We start from the raw sequence: 20,378 nt of genomic DNA, 5'->3' as shown, positions 1-20,378 counted from the left end.
GGATTCTCTCAAATGTGATTTTACAATAAAAGTGGCTTGCAATCGCTGTAAGTAGCGTGTCTGTAAGAATCAAATTTTTAAAAGAGGCTTACCTTTGACTGTCACCAACACAGCACTGTAGGTCTGCCCGGCCATATTGGTAGCATTGCAAGTGTAGAGACCATTGTCAGTCTGCTTGCAGTACAGGATCTTGAGGATGAAATTCTCAGCATGATCCTCATAAATGACATGCCTACGGCCCTCGCTGATGTTTGTTCCATCCTTCCTCCAAATAATATGGGGTTTGGGGTGACCTGTCACAAAGCAGCTGAGTTTGGCATGTTTGCCCTCAGTGACAGTGCAGGTACGGGTGAACACACCTTTGGGCAGCTTTGCCAGCGCAGATGCCCTCAGCTCATATTCCAGACTATGAGAAAAACCATCTGTGATGTTGGCTGTGGAGGAGGAAGAAACTGAGGAGCTGCCATCTTCAGTGCGATAGATAGAGATGTCCTTCTTGAATTCTTCTTTGCGTTTTTGTAGGTGAGAGAGGAGGGAGGTGTTCTTGTCTGCAGCCAGGTGGCGGGAATCCTGGGCATCTACGACAAGAGCTGCTGCAGCGTGTGACCGACCCACAGTGTTCTGGGCCCTGCAGGTGTAGGTGCCGCTGTCCAGGTTACGTACACTTTGGATTTTTAAGGTGCTGCTGTCGCTGTCTGAAACAATCTTGATGCGGTTAGTCTCCCCCAAGTAGCGCCCGTCCTTCTCCCAGTCAAAGTTGGCATCAGGGTAAGCTGCAACACGACAGTGGAAAACAACATCGCCTCCCAAATCCACACGTGCAGAGGTAGGCTTAAGCATGAAAACAGGGGCCTTCTGAGCCATCTCTGTTGGCAGGGCCACTTTGAGGGTTACAGCAGCATAAGCTTCCCCAACGCTGTTTTTGGCCCGGCACATGTACTGGCCACTATCCTCCAAGGTTAAGTCATAGATGGTCAGGCGGTACACATCTCCATCCTCCACGGTCTTGAAGCGGCCCCCAGATGTCAACTTCAGCTTCTCCTTTTCCCAGGTGATCAATGGGGTCGGGCTGCCCATGATAGTGCAGCTCAGTGTGGCATCCTTGCCAACACACACAGAGAACGCCTTAGGGCGGGTGAGAAACCTGGGGGCTCCTCCAAACAAATTCTGATCCATTGTTTTGTTTCTATAGCCAAAGAAAAGGTGAATATTAGCTACAACACAATACTGAAGAGCTTAAGAAATCATATGCAACATTGAACAGTAAGAATAATGAATAGGAGCTGCAACGATTAGTGGATTAATTGTCGGTCAACAGGAAATAAATCGGCAACTATTTCATTAAACGATTAATCGTTTTGAGTCATTTTTAAAGAAAAAAAAAAAGAAAAATGTTGAATGTGATTCCAGCTTCACACATTTGAATATTTTCTGGTTTCTTTAGTCTTCATTGATTGTTTAGTCTTGTGTGGGGACAAAAGACGACATTTGATGACATCACTTTAGGCTTTGGGAAACACTTCTCAGCATTTTTCACCATCTTCTGATATTTCATAGATCAAATGACTACTCAGTTAATCGAGAAAATAATTGTTGCCACCCTATACTGGATAGACAAATAAATAAATACAATTCTTATTGAACTGTAACAAATTACCAATCGTTGTTTAATTTTGTTGTTTTGTTTTTGTATCATACAAAGCTTGTGTCAAGCATTTCACATTACTTCCTCAACACAAATAAGAGACCCTGTCAAATGCACCAAAGGTGAGATGTGACTGTTTTCTTTGTGTACTCTATAAATATGTGGTGCTATGAAAATAGACATAAATCCACGGTTGAGATTGGCATATTTATAGCCGGCACTTACAGTAAGTGTCAGTGAACATATCCCTGTCATGGCCTAGCAGACACACTCATCAATACAAAGACTTGACTTCATGCCATGCAGCCTATTCAATGGAAAGGTAGTTTAATAACACAACAACAAATAAATTCCCCTATAACAAGGTCAAATAGAGCAGATATGTGCCTTTCAAAGAGTGACATTTGCCAGCTTTGTCACCTCTGTCGCTCGAACTGCCTGTCCCAAAAATAACCTCAGCTGTCAGACCCCGTCTCTGTCCATTGCCATTTGTAGAAGCGAAAGGGACATCAGCTGTTTGATAAAGTTCCCAATTCAGAAACATAACTTTACTACATCTTTTACTATAAGCTAATAAAAACGTCTTTCAAAATTATGTTGGAATTCTATCACAAATTTGTGGCTTGTAAAACTGCGAAAATGGGAGCAAATGAGCTTGAAAATAGCCACACATCAGGTTAAATAACATAACAGTCTAACTGAAACTGGCAGTTGTAGCTAGCTAACGTTAACTCAAAAGAAGGGATTGTAACGGTTAACCGTTACAGGTGTGAATGGCTAGTAGTTCGTTAAATTTCAGTTTAAATTAAACTGAAACACTGCTATAAGTTAAGTCAGGTTCTCGGTATAATTATTCATGTAACAATTGGTATTAAAGCTAGTAATACTTTTCAGCCTAACACTACTTTTTCACCTTGAGTCTTCAGCCACTCAGGTAAAGCGGGCGTTGAATCATGTGGGCTAAAACGTCAGTTGGCCGTCAAACTTTCCGGATGGAAACTCCAACATTTGTGTTTAGAATTCCCACCAAAAAAATGTCTTCTTTGTGCTTAAATATCCTTGAAATGGTTGTAAATTCAGGGTAGTGGAACATCCCCCAGTCTCCTGCAGTGGGCGGTTGACTAGACTTATTTTTTCTTTCTTCTCCGATACCTCATCATGCCAAATAGCTGACGTGCCTGTTTCGGCGCTGCCTCCTTTCCAAAATAGACTTGTCATTTACTGCGGAGATAGGAGATAGCCTGTTGGTGAGGTCGGGAGGGAGAGTAGACTGGCCCGGCCTCTGCTGGACTGCACACTGCTGCAGGCTGCACACTACAGTTCGGACAGTTAAATCGTAAACAACTCACAATGCTGAAGATTACTACCAAAATGTTTTATACCTGTTGAGTGGAAGATGTCAGTAGCAATACATATGTCAGAGAATATGTTTTAACAGATCATAAACAGGTAAAATACTATTGAGTAATGAAAACTGTTAAGTTTGGGTCCCCAACATTTAAAGGGGAAAACGAGGCGATATAAAACTGTCAGTATTGTTTTCAGTGGCTGAAAACACTATTTCAAATGTGCTTAATAGTGTGAGGTAAAATAAAATTAAATAATAAAATTACAATTTTTATATTTTTAACTGTTTCATTTTCCTTTATGGGAGATGTTAATGTTATGTTAATCAAAAAAAAATTTTTAAACATATAAATAAATAAATAAAAAAACATATTTTGTTTAAATAGCATGCTATATGTGTCCATGTTCCACCCTGTCATGCCAATGTATTTGTGCACCAAAATACTGTACTGTTCCTTTAAGTGACATCACTAAGAGGCAATGATGTCATTCAAGAGTTTGAAGAAGACAAATTCAATTGCTGGTGAGTTTTGGTTTTCTTTAAGAACATTTTTTGGCACATTTTTCTTTCAAAAACTTCTCTCTCAGTCATAACATATCCACCCCATCACTCAAAAAACATGGGGAAAACATTTTTTTAATTAAATTTTCAAAATGTATTTGTATAAAAATGATTTTTTTCATTTAGCCGCATGCTAAGTGTGGTGTTAGCTTTCGGCCATATTACTTTGAATCTTTCCACCCCCTCACAGACTTTAAAATTAAATTAAAAAAAATAGTGCCTGAGCTTGCAAAGTATGTTTTATTGTTGGTCTATCATATTCTTCATGTTACGAAATACACAACTCTGGTTATGATCAAAAATCTTAAAATTCCAAGGTCCAATCTGAACAGTTTCCGTTGAAGCACCCATTAATTAGTCAACTACTTTTTGCTTAAATTGAGTCTGGTTGCTTTTCTTCCCACAGCCAAATCACCAATAAAACCCCTAGCCCCTCAGAAAAATTTGACCAAACACCACAAAGAAATATAGTTACATGGAAATATATATAGTTATATAGAAATATATAATTATTTGGATTTTTAATAGTTAAGTTATTCTCTTAACTGTACAATTGTACTTGATGTATATTTTATTTCCCTGCATGGAGGTCTCTCCACACAATAACACACACTAATAATCACAATACACTTCAGAGGATGAGATGCTGATTTATATATTTGTTCACTAGCCCTAAATTTAAAGTAAAAAAATGTATCTAAAAATATTACATTATTATTAGGAATTACAGTAGTCTGTATCTGTTATGTTTTAATTGTAGTAATCTCCCCCCAAGTGCCTAAAACACTTTTTGTGCATGACCCAGTGTCCTCAAGGACCCAGTGCCCTATCATTGTCCAAGGAGATGGAGGGAATTTACTATTCATTTTGTTTTAAGGCAGATTAGGTATGTATTTCAGACTTTCATTTATGTAGTTAAAGGTAATAATGGTTATTGATCATCACTTATTTTGTGTTGTCTGTGAGTCAGACTATAGATACAGGCAGCCATGATATACCAAAAATGTGTCTAGTGTGTCTATTGATGCCTTCAGACTCACTTGTACTTTTGAGCCTTCCTTGTACCTTGTACTTGCAACTTTGTGACGTGTCTGTCTCTATATCATGAATTTACCAGTCTGGTATAGCTTTGAACAAAATGGCTAAGTTTGATAGCTAACAAGACATTTGTGAATAAGCCAGTTAAAGAAAAAATGAAAAGAAAAAAGCCATGTTAAAATGACATATTTTTTTGCTTGTGATAAAGGCTTAATTGACCTTGGCTCTACTTTTTCAGCTACACTAGAATAAACACCTAATCTATGTACTGAACACACCAAGATTATATTAATATCAGTCCCCTAACCAGACTGTGGGCAAAGTGACAAATACATAAATAAACTTTTATTTCTGTCCTTTTCTGCTTTTTAGGACAAATAAGCATGCACTGGCAGGCAATCTGTCTCAAATAATTTCACTTATTTTCTATATAATAATTTATCATCTGTTTAAACAGACTTCATGTGTAATCTGACGTTTGTTTGCTCGGTATGTTTCTTCATTGTTATGCTGCCCATCTTCTGTTCTCCTTAAAACAATTGAATCAATTTTATTTCTCACTCATTTTTGACCATTCCTTTTGGAGCTTGTCTGGAGTGTTGTGGCATAACAATATCTATAAAATGTTGATGCCAATGTATTAAGCCAATATTTACTTGAGGGCAAATGTGAGTAGGCTGAGAGGGATTGGCTGAACCTGGCCAAGAGCTGATGACACAATTTATCCCGCAACCACCATTGTGACAGCTGCTTTACCCAGCTGGTCAGGTCCATAATTAAGTTATGACTTCATGCTGTACAAAGGCCTAAAATACAATAATATCTCCCATGACATCTTCACCATGATGAAAACACTTTGCAATTATTAAGCATGAGATAGCAAACCTCAGATCACAGGGTATTTGTTTGCCACTTTCCCTTTGTCATAATAGATTCAGAGACACAATTATATTCTCAAATCTATAATCCTGTTTTACTTTTAATGCATAGAAACAAGGGTTGGTTCATCTTATTCTTTCCTCCCCTATTCTTTGGCTTCCATGGTATTTTCCTCCAGTGTGGGCTTTCCCCCAATGCCAGTGACTGACAGCAGCAGGTCGTCTGGACCCTGATTTAAACTCCCCGAAACTCTAGCAGACGGTAATCCACTGTTACTGCTTGCCCCCACTTTATCCTGTTCTGGCTACTGTGTTTGGTTCCCATGTTTCTGTAACTAAATAGAATAAAAAGGAAAAATTACAATCAATTGTTTATGTGCCACATTCATCCAAACCTTTTAGGTCACTTATGTGTTATGGCTTAACCTTTAACAGTGTTTCTCTTCCTCCTGTGTTGTTTTTGCAGTCTAAATTTCGAAACGCCCATTCAGTAAACGGCATCATATCACATCATGGATGGTATTTCCACAACCTTTGGTAATCATCCAAAAATTTGAGCCAGTAGTCCTCTCATGGCGCCTGGAGCACAAGACAGCAGAGGGCAGTAGACAGGTACACAGCACCAGCCTACATTTTAGCAACTATCAGAAGGATAATATTCCACAAGAATACATTTCCTTGTGATGAGACAGTTTTCACAAAATGGATGAAATGTATACTCTCCAGTGCATAGCCTTCCACCTGACCTCTCAGCCATTTCAAGAATAAGGTCATGGTCATATCACGTTCACATGCAGCCGAAACACATGGGTGTTACCTCAAAAGAACATTTACATAGGAGATGACAAGTAAGATAAATGAGTCGCACCAAGGGTAGATGGCTGAGAATGAACAGCAGATGGCGTATATGTCCCTCAGAATGGTCTAAAAAGACTTGGAAAATAATGACAACCAAAAGGATCAAAACAAATAGAAAGCATGAGGTGTTTAGCACCAAAATAAAAGCATGGAACAAAAATATTTTAACCCACAAAATGCCCTATTAATCTACAAAATGAACTTTTCTTCATAGTGTTACAATGGGCACAACCCACCACTAAACCTAATGCATATAACATAAAGTTCACCTAGGATACCTCAAAATTTACAGTGCCCTTGCATCACTCATATTCTCTCTTAACTTTTATCAAAAGCAACCAAAGTGTAAAATATAGGCAGCATAAAAATACAGATGCTTTTCAAATGGCATGCAGCCATAGACATTGCTTTGTTTTAAAGTGGTCACACTGCTACTACTGGGAATCAACAAAGTCAAAAATGTTTAAATCCTACCTGTAGAGGCTTTAAGTATGTCTGGGTTTAGATGGTGGTCTGTCCTGTATGCAGTGGCCAATTTAAGTCATGTCAGACTCAGCTTATCAGGCCTTACTTCTTCAGCCTCAGCTGTATTTAACTGTGTTCTTAGTTGAATGCATACAAACTTTAGTCAGTTAACATGTGCCTAGAATTAGCATGTTAATACTACTGTAATTGTAGGAATTATAACAATAAACAATACATAACTACTGGATGTTACACTGTTATGGTGCTAGATGAAGAGTCAGGGGTTCAGCAAACTTATGAATGTCTGTGGCAAATCTCTTGACAATCCATCCAATAGTTGTCAAGATATTTCGCTCTGGACCAAAAAAAAGAAAAAAGAAAAACAACCCCTCATGTTGTAATTCCTTGTTTGACACTGCAAACTAACCACAGTAATTCAAAACTGACAGAAAATTAAAATATATTTTTATTTCAAATAAACTTCACATAATCAACCACACATGAAATGATTAAATACACTCAAAATAAGATTTATTTGCCTCTCTACTCACTCACAGAAAACAACACGTGTATTGTAAAGCTGTGCCGAAAACAAGTTCTTTTGGCATGTTTCATTTTTCAGCTAGTGTTTCTTAATTTACAGAACAAAACAAACAGACAAACCTATGTAACAGAACAAGCAAGAAAAAAAAAACATATCTTAAAACATATTCAACATTTCAGGATGAAAACTTAGCACCTTGTTCCAGTCACTGTGATACTTAGACTGGTGTATAGTGGATATGAAACCATAGTATGGTGAGATAATTGGCCATGATGACACTGCCAATAACAAGGCATACTGTACTCCTGCCTCTTTAGGATTTTAAAGACAGTGCAAGTTTAGACACCATGATAAGGAGTGCGCTGTCAGATGCAACAGACTGACACAGGGGCTCAAAATCTGTTTGCAACTCATCTTACAAGCCACATCCACATCTTCACTTCATACTTGATGCTATACACAATGACTTGCCAAAAAAAAAAAAAAATACTGTACATAACGTGCTGCTAAACCTGTTAAAAGTAAATTTGATGGTTTACATAAGATGACTTCTACAAAGAACAAATACTAATCCTTAATACTAAGGCACTGCTTAAAATAAAATGACAAAGACAACAGTGAGGTGTGAATGTGGAGAAATCAACTCTGTACACAAAGCTGAGCTCCAGTGTCTCTACAACATAAAACTCACTGCATGTTAAGATGTACCACAAACGAACAGTGACCACAATACCCATGTTAGCAAATTTAACAGTGTGACATAAAACACACGTCGTCCCCTACAGGGCGAGCTTTTACTGACCAGAGGTAAGAACAGCCTTGCATGATCGGCCACAGTGCTTCCAGATGGTCTGCTGTGGACAAAGACAATACAATACGTGCTGATGCTATGCTTATATACAAACAATGAGAAGAGGTCACTCAGGATGGAGATTGACTCGGTGTCCCTTTGAGACCTGCCCTTTCTAAAATGTGACTGTTGCAAGTACTGTACATGTACTTTTTTTTTTTTTTTAAAAAGAAAAACAGCTTGTTTTCTGTCAGTGCAAAATTCTGAGTTCATGTTAGCATAATTATGCAGGTGTCAAGATCAGCAGTCCCTCCACATACACACTCACAAAGAAAGTGGAACAAGTTTTAAACACACGAGAGGGCAAAGACGTATCTGTAAGCTCTAAAGTGTTGCATTAGTGAAGTGAGAACTAGTTTACTATCATGTCCTGTGTAGGGATGGGACGATAAAAGATTTTATTGCAGATCGTGATTAAAAAACACGATAAGCTGATCATGGTGAATTTCCATTATCAGGATAATCGTGTATATCCTCACGAGTGACCTGAAAAAGCTGTATAGCTCACTAACATACAGTCCTATGTTGATTTCCTGATTTATTTTGAATTACCACAAGGGGGAGCCCACATCTTTCCAGTCATTCTGGAAATATTTGTATCTTAAGAAAATGTAAGGTAAAGTGATTCCAGTATGTTTTAGTGCCATTTTTAGAGTTTTAAGCATATTTTGATGTTTATCAGGATAACACCATGAATCACAGTTATTTTGGCCAGGATAATCGCAACATTTTCATATCGTCCCATGCCTACTCCTGTGTGCAGAATGAAGTAGAAAAATGTGTAGAGCAGTATTTTGCGCACCACATCAACAAGCAGATATAGTCCCAGTTTATTTAAAGTGTAAATCACATTCAATATCATGCAGCTGGGCATGTTATTTTTGCATTAATAAAAGCATTATACCAAAATCATTTTTTGAACTTCTTTTAAATTTGGGGGGGGGGACATGCCATTTCTTTTATCAACGAGAATATAAACTTTAGTGACAAATCTAAATAAATGATTTTTTTTTTTTTCAAATAAATAATACACATATATCAATTAAATATCTGAGGGGGAAACAGGTAATAAATAAACCTAAAGCTAATCAATGATTCTGACTGTGGCAAGCCTTTTTTCTTCTCACACTCATACTTTGAAAGTATAACGCCAACACTGAGAGAATCTGTCAAAAAATCTTCAAACCTAAAGCTTCAGATTCAACTGTGCACACTTTGAAGTCAGCCCTTATGATGGAATTCCATGTTCATGTGAACATTTGTAAAAAAAAAAGGTGCAAAATTAGTGCACACAACCAAGATTTGTAAAAGCAATACCACCCTGTTTTGTTCTAAAAAAGGAAAAAGAAAAAGAAAAAAAGAAAAGATTCCTCTTGACTATTTCTGGGACATCAATGCTTGACTCAAAACATTTGCTGGGCAAAGAATAAAAGCAGAAAGTGAAATGGATTCCATTTACACCTGCCATCAAAATCAAAATGCAGTTAAAAGATGCATCTGTATGATGAGAAAAACTCAAATATATTTCTATTTATACAAGAGTAAATGAACTGCAGAGGTACTCATTGGAAAATTAGGTTTTCGTCACTGCCACTGAGGTAATACGGAAAACTAGGATTTAAATACATAAGTGTTAAGGCATAAAGCTGACTCTGTGTCTAGCTTTAATAGAATTAAAATACATCTTCTATCTGCATTGGGATTTGATGCCAAGTGCATTCTGATCCATGATTTCAATCCTGTTTTTTAAGGATTGGCAAAGGTCTTGATACATGAGCTGTAGAAATATTAATACTGAACAAAATCTGTATTTAGGACCACTAAACACAGACAGCAGCATCAAAGCATGTGTATGCCTAGTTTATCAAGCCCAATGGGGCTTTTTCCAGGTACACATGGTGTTTTAGTACGGCTACTGTACACTTAGCTCCTTATCATAGTAATACTTGGTATATTTTTCAAGGATTAGATCTGGTAGTAAAAATGTGGACTTTTCAAGGAGGAGTAAGACGCAAAAGTGTATTTACAAATCACAAGGGTCAAACAGCACGAGTTGAAATATTGAATTAATTTTTTCAGATGATCACAATTTGTTCAGGCAGCTATGATACAGCTTACAGTCTTTGTAGCACAGATCAGGACACCTTTATGTCAAAAACTACAATTAAGACTGTAAAACCTTGTGATGTACAAATACTTGAATTAAAGTCACTATGAGCCTTTTGCGTTCCACAATAAAATTGACCACACTCACCATCACACAGTGATCCTATGAATACACTATATTGTCTCTCTGTCACTTTATACGCAGTTTGTCTGTACATGTTTATATGACAAAAATCGTGATGAAACGGACGGAAGACATATGGTTTCCCTGATGCCATAGTCTGCCTGGTGTGACAGGATGAGGCGTGGAGGTGCAGAGACAGTGGTTATTCAATGAGCCCCTCTTACAACAAACGCTGAATGATGTTTTAAAGGTCCATGCTAAATTCTCCATGAAGATCATCTAAGGCCACAATGTTCATTGAAGAAAGTAAAATGTAAACACTATAAAACAAAAAAGAGAAGAGAAATTATCATGGCGCTGTATCCTTTTGTAGGATAAAAGGCCATTTGTTGTTAGGATCAACAAATAAATCAGTCACAGAATATAGAACCACAAAGTAAAGATCATAGTGTCATCTTACAGAGCTCAAAAGTGAGCATATACCTGATGACAAAAGGCACTTCAACAACTACTCCTGGTGCCCTGTTTTGGAGTAGATCCACTGTTAATCTCCTGATCTTCTTCATCCTCCTCCTCCTCCTCTTGCCAGCCACCAAGGTGCACAGGATGGGGCATGGAAATTGTGGAACCAAGGCTACTATGTGCCTGGAAACCTAATGTGAGTGAGTAAGAGTACAGTCTAGTTAATACAAATGATTGATACAATACCCAACACTTTTCCACACCTTTGCAGACTAAATGCTCAGCGATTCACAGCTTTCACTGAGATTATCTACTCTATAATATGTTTACACACCTTCAATACATTCAAAGATCTGTGAATGTTAAACATAGCAGCATGCCTGTAAGGTGTTTTTCCACCTTTATGGCAGCCACTAATCTCCATTTATTTCACAGTTGGAAAATCAGTTTGCAGGGACTTAAAAACCTCTATGAATTTACAGTGAACTTCATATTTGCTTTATTGTTACCTCAATGATGTTGCAGTTTCCCATAAATTATCAGTACCAAAACAAAAAGAAGATATGATTGCTCCTAAAATCTATTCTAATGTGATCTAAAGTCATTGTCCTTTAAGGTTCTGCTTAATTTGCAGTTGGATATCTGACCGGAGTGTGTAATAATTTTAAAACAGGCGCTGCACTATGATCAATTCCTTCCACATTACACAGAGTCATTTGATGTTATGTTAATATCAAAAATATAAATTAACGTGGGCGGAAAAGTCATTTAGCCTTCACAAACAGAAAAATTCAGTGACAGTCGATCTACACCAAAATCTGAAAGTTCTTCATAATCAATATTTAATTTACCAGTGCTTGCGTGTAGATCTCTCAATGGCACCGGGTTCTGCCACTGCCCCGAAGGTCTCTGCGGGTGGGAGCTCTGCTGGTGGAGCTAGAGAGACAAGCAGTTGTCACTATACAGCAGAACTGCGGTCTACAAAGAATCTTCAAAAGTGATACTCCACCCAAAATCTATGTTTTGAGTAGCAGATATTTACCCCTAGTAGACATGAAAGTGGATGGGGGTTTTTTCACCATAAAAACAGGTCACTAGTGAAATTCTTTGCTACCAACTTAAATGAAGCTGACTGCAGCCTCTGTGCTCCATGATGGACAAAACAACAAATTTTTTACAGCCACCTTTTAAAATTTCAGAAGATAAATTTTAAGTTGCGTATCGCTTCAAAAATCCAGGTACACAACAGATGAAAGGGAAGAGGTATAGAGTCAACAATAGCACCTGGAGGCCACTGTTCATTGTCAGAAAATTACCTCATGCATGTAGATAGCGTGGAGGCTCATCTCTGCTGAGGCAAACTCTGAGTGCAGCGCATTGCTCCGAATGCGAGAGTCACTGATAGACATACTGAAAAACACATGAAAAACATGTTAATCAAAGCTGAAGTCTTTGCATGTATTAATCAGTTTCACCGTGCATTAATCAATTTGCATTACGTAAATAATGCAATAGAAAATGAAATGTCTTGCGAACACCTGTCCATGACGGTGCGATCGCTGCGGTACATGGTGCTCTCAGGATGGACGGAGGAGGGCAGGAGGCCGTGAGAGCGGCCGCGGCTGGCATGTGTGAGCTGGGAGGTGGATAAAGAGGCCAGGACACTGGCAGCAGCAGAAGCAGCGGTGCTTGGCGGGATGAAGCGATGATCTCGCCCTTGTAGTCCAGATGCAGTTAGAATGGGGTGGGCCAGGACACTGGCCAACAGATTATCAGGCTGGAAACAACACACATCAGAGCCACTGGATGAATACATTTACATAGGTTTAGCAAAATTTACTGAGTGCAAAACAAAAGTTGTGACACAATGCCTTTTGGGGAAAAAACATTGTTGAACTAAATTCATCAAATCATGAAATGTATTGTTACATCAGTTCAAATTTGATTAAAATATAATGTGACCACATTAGCATACAAAATCTCTATGGCGCATGTAAGGCTAATGGTAAGATCAACAGGGTCCTCAGGGTTTCTTACCCCAGTGCCAGACTCGTTGGACTGCAGTGAAGTGCAGAGAGGAGCCTCAGAGAGCAGCAGCTGGGTGGAGGGGCCACCTTGTGCATCGTGATGCACCTTCTCCTTCAGATGGCTGATGAACACTGAGCTCTCCTGTGGCGGCTGCCAGCGTGGGTTCTTAATGGTGAAATGCATGAGGGACAACTCTGTCTTGCCATTCTCGGCCTGTTGGTATATGGAGGCCTCTGTCTGGCCCTCTGACATCCACTGCAAAAACATCAGAGGATACATTTCAATTCAAGAAATAACAGCATCACAACAATAAAGAAAACATTTACTGAGACCTCAGCTCATGTGGGGTCAGACTCCCCTCAGCTTCATAAAAGCCAATGAGTGGGCTAGCTTGAATTCTGTGTAAGGCAAAATTATCCTTACTGTTGGGTTTCCATGGCGTCTGATGTCCATCTGCGCAAAGGAACAGATGTCTCCAACTCCAACAACCTCCACAGTGAAACTCCTGAAGAAGTCAATGATCTCTAGAGACTTGTTCCTCAGAAGGAAGATGAGAATGAAGGGTGTGACGATAGGACTGAGCAACTCCTCCAAGATGAACACCTGATTTGGAAGATATTCCAGAAGATGTTTATTACATTCTCAGATTCTAATGTAGATCAATGTGCAATCAGTGTTCCCAAAATATACTTAATCTTTAATTCATTTACCATGAATTAAAGGGCATTACATCAATAAATCCAAGCTTGGCATTGACCAGGTGCTACATTAAAAACTCCATCATTCAATCGCAACCAAAACTCATGCATTATTTTAGTTTGAGTGGGACAAATTTGCGCCTGCCTATCCATTGAGGTTCTGCCTTCCTCACCGCTTTGTACTGGAACAGCTGTGCCACCTCGTCACGGGTCTCGCTCTTGTTAGCATTGCCCCTCCAGTGGTCTGGCATGTAGTGAATGTGTGCCAGCATGCACTGCAGCAGCTGTTCTGGACACCACACCATATGCTCATCTGGGATGAAGGACCTGGTGTTGGACAAATTCAGAATATGGCATATTTTAAACAGTACCCCTGTACTCGTGAGATAAGTAAATCAAGAAAAGAAGATTCTTTAATAAGGTAATGTTTGATTTTTGACTGAAAGCCTGTGACTGATTAGGGAACAAGGATGCTTTTAAAGTTTCCTCACATTAAGAAAGCAATGTGCAAGATGACTATGAAAAAAAAATGAATTGCTCAACAAAAAAACCTGCAAATTATATTATGATATACAGTTGTCTGTATATAATGATATAAATGACATGAGTAACAATAAAAACTTCCTTCAGTGCTTCACCTACTGGGAGTGATCCTGCAATAGATGCAGGGGAAAAAAAAACAACCTGTCTCTGAAAACCCACCTGGTGATAGTAATAACCACCCCCAGCACAGTGATAAGGGTCAGAATGTGCTGTACTGTCAGAACGTCCTCATCATAGACTGTCAGTGCAATGAGCACAGCCAACACCGAGCCAGAGAAGAAGGCAATGTTTTTAGCAAGCACAGTCAGCAGGGGTGATGTAAAGGAGTTCATGTATTTGGAAGTGGGCTTGTAGCCGCGGCCTAAGCGTCCATGCAGCTCATGGTCCAGCTCATTGAAGTGACGCAGGTATAAACGACCGTACAGGGACCAACGTCGGGCACCCAGGCTCCCGGGCTCTCTGCGGATCACTTCAGTGTAGCTGAAAAAAGCATACAGCACTTGCCACACCAGGATGAAGGGACACAGCAGCAAATTGGCCAAACCCATCAGCAGGATGACTCTACTAAGCTGCTGGGCGAGCTCTAGGCGGTTTCCAATGCGCTTGTACTTGGGGTGCAGGTTCCATTTATTCTGAAACAGAGAGCCAGGACCCCAGAATAGTATGAGCTCAAAGTTGTACTTCAGGCCTTGTGTGAGGAATACCACATTGCCCAGCAGGGGGAGCTGCAGCTGCACTGGTAGGAGTGATTTGTTTATCATGGCCACCATGTAGTTCTTGAATCTCAGGATGCGGTGATAGATGTCGAGTTCTGTCAGCTCTTTCTTGTGTATGCACATTTGCTGTTCGCGCTGCAGGCTGATGAGCCGGTCCTGCACTTCCTGCCATGTGAAGTTGCATAGTTCATCCTGGGACAAGGAGACAACAGAGTGATTAAACTGACTAACACAGAGGCAATGTGTGACGCCACAACTCAAACTGGTAACGCTCATCATTTTTAGTGTGGTAATTGTCATTTTATGTCTTCATAATGACGAGCAGAAGTGACCTACTGCTGTGGAACATTTTGATGAAAGGCATCCAGGTGTAGCACTTACCATTCTGATCTTCAGCGCTTTGATGTAGAACTGCCTGATCTCCCAATAGCTCAGAACATTGCAAAAGACTTTAATGAGTCGATAGACCCAGAAGATGGCTGCCATGATGAGAAGGAATATAATCCAGCTGTTTTCCTGGATCCTGAATCAAAAAACAAAGGGGATGAAGAGATAGCCCACAAAGAAAAGCCTTTCATTATCTGACAAAGTGGTAAAAACAGGAAGCTATGCTGAAATTTCAGATCCACCATTACAACAAAATAACATGTTTCTAAAGTGGATATTCAACAGCCAAAATATGATACCACCTGCTGCTGTTATGACATTGAAAACTGACCCTTTACTCAGTATGTAACTTAAATCATGATAAACAGATGAGAAGTGTTGCTCTGTGTATGTTGCCATCTATTAAACTGACACTGAGCCCCTGTTTACATGTAACGGGTTGGGTAACCTGCTTACTTCATTCTATAATTAAGGAAGCTTCCCAGTATTCCAAATCACAACTCAGAACACGGTAACGTACACTTCAAAAACACACATCAGTCAATATCAGAGAAATTATTGGATACTTATAGATAAAATATCAGAATGTTTAATACAAATGTCTGGCTTTAAAAGGGAAATCAGAGAGGGCAGTGAGGATCCAAATAGTGGGACATGATGTTCCCAAATTGGAATGCCAAGCAGTTGTGCGTCATTGGCTTTGATATAAATGACTATTGAGCCACAGTCAGAATCAGGAACAAATTGATGAGAGGCCTATTAGACTAGCTGGAGAAAACAAGCAGAGGTTAGGCTGCATCGTGGAAAAAAACATGACAACACTGGGTTTGGGGGGTGGGGTCTGTTCCTTGCAGCCTGCTAGTGAGGTGTCATGTGGTTGTCAGCTTGCTTGCCCAGCTGAATTGTCAGTATCTCAGCCGGCCAGTTTTACCTCACTGAAGCTATCAATTACATTACCCTGTTCCCTAAAGCCAGTGTGAACACAGTGCACAAATACTTTCTTCCTCGTAATCATCAGTTGCAGGAATGTTGCAACTTGAAGCTGCCGATCTCAAGCTGAAATGAACAGCAAAACTGAGTATGAACAAACGTCACTTTCACTTCAAATCCAAGAGACCTTAAAATAAAAATTGGATTTGATCAAACAATATAATTTAACACTGTGTTCCCTATTAATAGGCCTGTTTTAAAAACAAATCTGACCTTTAATGCTGGCTGTCCTGGTAATCTGTCACTGCCATTAAGACTTTTGTTCAACACGAATAACTGTAATTTGGCAGATGCCTTCAAAAGGAAAATGCATGACACAAAATATAATAATTGGATCACATGGATGTGTATAAAAGTTGCCTCATTTGGGACAATGTCTTAAGAGTAAAATCAAGCGATGGATACTAAGGTCTGCCAGTAAAACTGTGGTTGAGTGTTCATAATCTCATACGGGGTAGTGAAAAGACTATTTCTGATTAAGTCACTGCTTTAGAAAGCTAACTGTTAATAAAAGAGCTTAAAGAGTCATTGTTTAGCATTAGAAATACGAGTGAGTTCTCATAATTTTCTACGGTAAAGCAAGAGATCCACAGGGTACAGCTAAATACGCTATTACTCCATATTCCTACCCAGTGACCATATCTTGCAGTCTGAGACCATCTGACACCATCCTATAAGAAATGAAGACTGAGAGTCTGATTACAACTGTATTACGCCAGACAAATTAAATCCCTCTAAAGGCCTGTCTCTAAAAGGGCTCTAATAATATCCTAGACCATGTCTACTTGAGAACAAAGTATCTAATCGAACTGGCTGAACTGAGCAGACAGGCACATCACTTTATGCGACTGTACAGCCTTTTCTAATTATTCACTTTGACTGTCCCATTCATTTTGCCCCCCACAGGAAAAGAAAGAATTTTACATACACCTAAGCTCTCCATACTTCTATATTTAACACAATTACCTCTGAGTACACTGCTGGCTGGGTAGGATGGCATCTGGAAGAGTGACCTTGTTCCTGTCCAAGGGATTCTGGCCCGGCCCGGTGTGATTGACGACTCGATTGGCAAACAGGACATCGTACTCCACGCAGTTGACAAGGAACGTTGTGAATGTGACAACAAACAAAAACTGACTATTAGGGTGAGAGAAAAAAAGAAAATAAGGAGAGATTAAGCTTTAGACCCCAAATCATAATTATAACAACAGATATCAATATTGGTATATAATATTTAGCTAAGTGACTGTATTTTATTCTAACCAAACCAAGCTTGGCAGTTAAAAATTAGTTAGCGAGTTTGTCAGCATATGTGCAGATATTCCAATGTTGTTAGCTTATTGCAGATATATCAGTATCAGTAAATTGAAAACTTTGTTTGAGGAAACAGTGTCTCCATTAGATAGTTTGTCCACCAGAGAGCACTGACAAGTCAATTTTTCCAACTGTAAAATGTCTTGGTCAATATGTGTCTTTGTCAGCGTTAAAATTAATGAATAAATCTCAGACTAAAACTCACAAATATCAATATCACTGTCTGCCTCAAAAATCCAATATCTGACATACTGGCTATACTGAGAAGGGATTAATGTTTTATTGCGGTTAAGACAGATCAACTGCACTTCAATTATTAAATATGTGGTCATGCTGAGGTTTGTTTTGGGCTGTCATTATGTGGACAGATTTCCTCCAACTAATAGTTTAAGGGAAGCTGTGTTAATGAGCACACTGTGGCAAGATTCAGACAAACACCAGAGCAGAACCTAATAATAGAGATGGCCTACTGGCACGGTAGCAGCAGAAAAATTATCTCAGGCAGCAGGAATTGAAAATAAACAACATACTGCACTGACACATTGGCCTGGTGAGGTGATTTAGACTAAAAGACTAAGTCACATCAACAGAAAAGCTGAAACAAAGAGTATGAAAAAAATCTTTGTGTTCAGTTTAGTAGACACAGTTTCGGGAAATTATTTCACATGAGATTCAAGTACATCTGCTGTTGAAATCATCTGGCTGAGCTTGCTCATACTGAAGCCTGAGGCACACTTAGCTGTCACAACAACATGAAAAATTACCGGTGGCATAAATGAGGCTTACTGTAAGTCTGACAAAAAACAAGCTTCCTGTTCAAACTGCACACTCAACTCAACCCCAAGTTTTTAATTAAAAGCATATAGCTACATCTTATGATGTATTCTTCAGGCATTTAAACTTTTTAATACTTAATACTTACACAAGTTCAAAGAACTCTGTCAACATCATACAAGCAAATCCATTCTTTTGATGAAAATGGTAGATGTGGACAGTCTGGTTAAGGAAAACATAACGGCAAAAGCTTTAAATGAAAACATGAAACACAGCCTTGGGCCATCACTGAAAGTACCATAAGTAAACATAGACAATCTTCAAGGCTTCACAAGATATCACAAATATAACAAACATCCAACTAGAAAACTCACTTTCCCATTGCTTCCTCTAGTAACACTGTAAAAATTATGTGGCAATCAGGCAATGACATTGTAAAATTCAACCAATTCTTATTATCAACATGACATGGTGCCAGCCATATGAAAATACACTATCAGAAACCTGCTATTAAACTGTCCTGTAATTTAAAAGGATATTCTTGTGAAGAAGTTATCCAGGTTCTTGATGTGATGCCATGAGTCTGGAACAGAAATTGTAAAGGAAAGCATGAGATAGCTGGAAACCCCAAAACATGTTGACCCAGATGCATCACTTTTTCACAGTACTTCAACTCTGGCAACTCTCTCTCTTTGAACAACAGTCAGGTGTCCACATGAACATTGAAAGAGGTTTTCCTCACCTAATCATTCCTTACTTCATACTAGCTATTAAAAGATCCCCTCCAAATGCACTTTCAATGTAAGTGATGGGGGCCAAAATCCACAGTGTGTCCACACAGTCATTTTGTTCAAAGTTTATCTGAAGCTTATATGAGGCTTCAGCAGTCTGGGTTAGTCATGTCAAGTAGATATCTGCCACATTTACAGTCTTTTTAAATTAAATTCCCTCTTTGTGTTTCCTCGGACAGCGTTTCCCTGTTGAGCTGCAGGGGAAGAACAGTAACAAGAAGAGGGGCTTTGACACTAAAAAGACTAAAATATTTAAAGATATCTACTTGATTTGACTAATTTAGACAGCTGAAGTTTCGTATTAGCTTAATTTTTGCGCAGAGGGAGGACTGTGGATTTTGGCCTCCATCACTTACATTATAAGTGCATTATGTAGGGATCTTCTAAAGGTCAGTATGAACAGGAGAATGATTATGGCCAGAAAAACATATTTCAATGTTCATTAAGGCACCTGACTGTTGTTTTAAGACAAACATGAAAAATTGTGAACCTGTCGTGTAATCTAATACAAGACTGTCAAAGTGCAGTTGGCGATTAATATTATTTAAGATAATTTACACTCAACTTATCTAAGTCATGATGACATGTTTACCTTTCAGGCCTTCGGGTACATGCACCAGTAAATCCTCCTCCCCTGGTGGTGAGTCCTCCTCAAAGTCCTCAATTCTCTGATACTCCTGGTAAGCTTCAAGGTTGGCCATTGTGCTTCACATTCTTACTCCCTACTGACGAGCAACTTGAAGTAAACAGCGTGTGAAAACGAAAGCAGACTTGCAACCTCAGCTACATCCTATAGCTAGCCACAGCAGTTCGAATATAGGTAGCAACAGCTAACGTTAGCCTGCTAAGCTGCTAGTCTAACGACGTTACACTGCCATGGTAACGCGTAATAAAAATGCGAAGCAGTTTGAAATTAAGTAGACGAATATCCCGTAGATAATTAATGAATGCTATATACCTGCATATAAGATAACTAACTACCTGGCAGCTGTCTGGTGGCTGGCTAGCCTGTGAATGATTCAGCCACTCGTGTAGTCAGGGTGACACGGTTTGTTTTGTTCCCGACTTGGTCCGTCCATCTGCTGATGTTGATCTGCTTTTCGTCTTTGCTCAGAGTCCAAATCTTGACCAGAGCTCGTTTAATACGAACAGATATGTTGTAATTACGATGCGGTGGTCGTCAGTCTGCTCAGAGGTCGGGTAGTAGGTTTCCAAAAATACACTCTCCCGTGTGCGTCCACTGTTTTTGTCTTTCACA

At 39.2% G+C, this 20,378-nt stretch overlaps 2 protein-coding genes and 1 long non-coding RNA gene across 49 annotated transcripts in view; 1 reads left to right on the top strand and 2 right to left on the bottom strand.

Annotated features, from left to right (window-relative positions):
• obscnb (obscurin, cytoskeletal calmodulin and titin-interacting RhoGEF b) overlaps window positions 1-2,811 on the bottom strand; it is a 67,725-nt gene extending 64,914 nt beyond the window's left edge. For 20 of the 45 annotated variants that reach the window (XM_067606095.1, XM_067606099.1, XM_067606106.1 and 17 more), the window contains exons 1-2: window positions 2,559-2,793; window positions 93-1,186 (exon numbers count right to left, since the gene is read on the bottom strand). In XM_067606095.1, coding sequence (XP_067462196.1) covers window positions 93-1,176 — 1,084 coding nt within the window. In that variant the 5' untranslated portion in view covers window positions 1,177-1,186; window positions 2,559-2,793. Of the gene's footprint in view, window positions 1-92; window positions 1,187-2,558 lie in introns of all 45 variants that reach the window. The other 25 variants (XM_067606103.1, XM_067606120.1, XM_067606131.1 and 22 more) reach the window with 4 other exon arrangements.
• Window positions 2,812-3,499: 688 nt separating this feature from the next.
• On the top strand, window positions 3,500-7,164 carry LOC137194313 (uncharacterized). The gene is made up of 3 exons (XR_010930949.1): window positions 3,500-4,440; window positions 5,650-5,732; window positions 5,937-7,164. It is a non-coding gene; the product is annotated as an uncharacterized lncRNA (long non-coding RNA).
• A 143-nt stretch (window positions 7,165-7,307) lies between these two features.
• On the bottom strand, window positions 7,308-20,354 carry atg9b (autophagy related 9B). Of its 3 annotated transcripts, none has more exons than XM_067606090.1 (15): window positions 20,102-20,354; window positions 19,713-19,856; window positions 18,869-18,912; window positions 18,478-18,542; window positions 17,208-17,378; window positions 15,246-15,387; window positions 14,308-15,056; window positions 13,779-13,932; window positions 13,331-13,510; window positions 12,917-13,162; window positions 12,418-12,656; window positions 12,196-12,289; window positions 11,731-11,815; window positions 10,901-11,070; window positions 7,308-10,737 (listed from the first exon to the last, which is right to left on the bottom strand). In XM_067606090.1, exons 2-14 carry the CDS (start codon window positions 19,819-19,821, stop codon window positions 10,919-10,921), a joined length of 2,430 nt encoding a protein of 809 aa, XP_067462191.1. In that variant the 5' UTR covers window positions 19,822-19,856; window positions 20,102-20,354; the 3' UTR covers window positions 7,308-10,737; window positions 10,901-10,918. The 3 variants fall into 3 exon arrangements, with proteins under 3 accessions (XP_067462191.1, XP_067462192.1, XP_067462193.1); XM_067606091.1 differs by having other exon boundaries at window positions 19,713-19,845; XM_067606092.1 differs by having other exon boundaries at window positions 19,713-19,842.
• Window positions 20,355-20,378: the final 24 nt, after the last annotated feature.

Source organism: Thunnus thynnus, chromosome 12, assembly GCF_963924715.1.
Source record: "Thunnus thynnus chromosome 12, fThuThy2.1, whole genome shotgun sequence".
Taxonomy (NCBI): domain Eukaryota; kingdom Metazoa; phylum Chordata; class Actinopteri; order Scombriformes; family Scombridae; genus Thunnus; species Thunnus thynnus.
The sequence above is the reverse complement of the archived record's forward strand: the minus strand, read 5'-3'. Positions and strand labels throughout refer to the sequence as shown.

Coding starts and splice junctions, on each gene's coding strand:
- atg9b (XM_067606090.1), bottom strand. CDS start 19,821: ATGGCCAACCTTGAAGCTTACCAGGAGTATCAGAGAATTGAGGACTTT. Junction 15,057..15,245: donor AAGCGCTGAAGATCAGAATG/GTAAGTGCTACA, acceptor TCCTTGTCCCAG/GATGAACTATGCAACTTCAC. Junction 13,511..13,778: donor AGCTGTTCCAGTACAAAGCG/GTGAGGAAGGCA, acceptor CTTCCAAATCAG/GTGTTCATCTTGGAGGAGTT.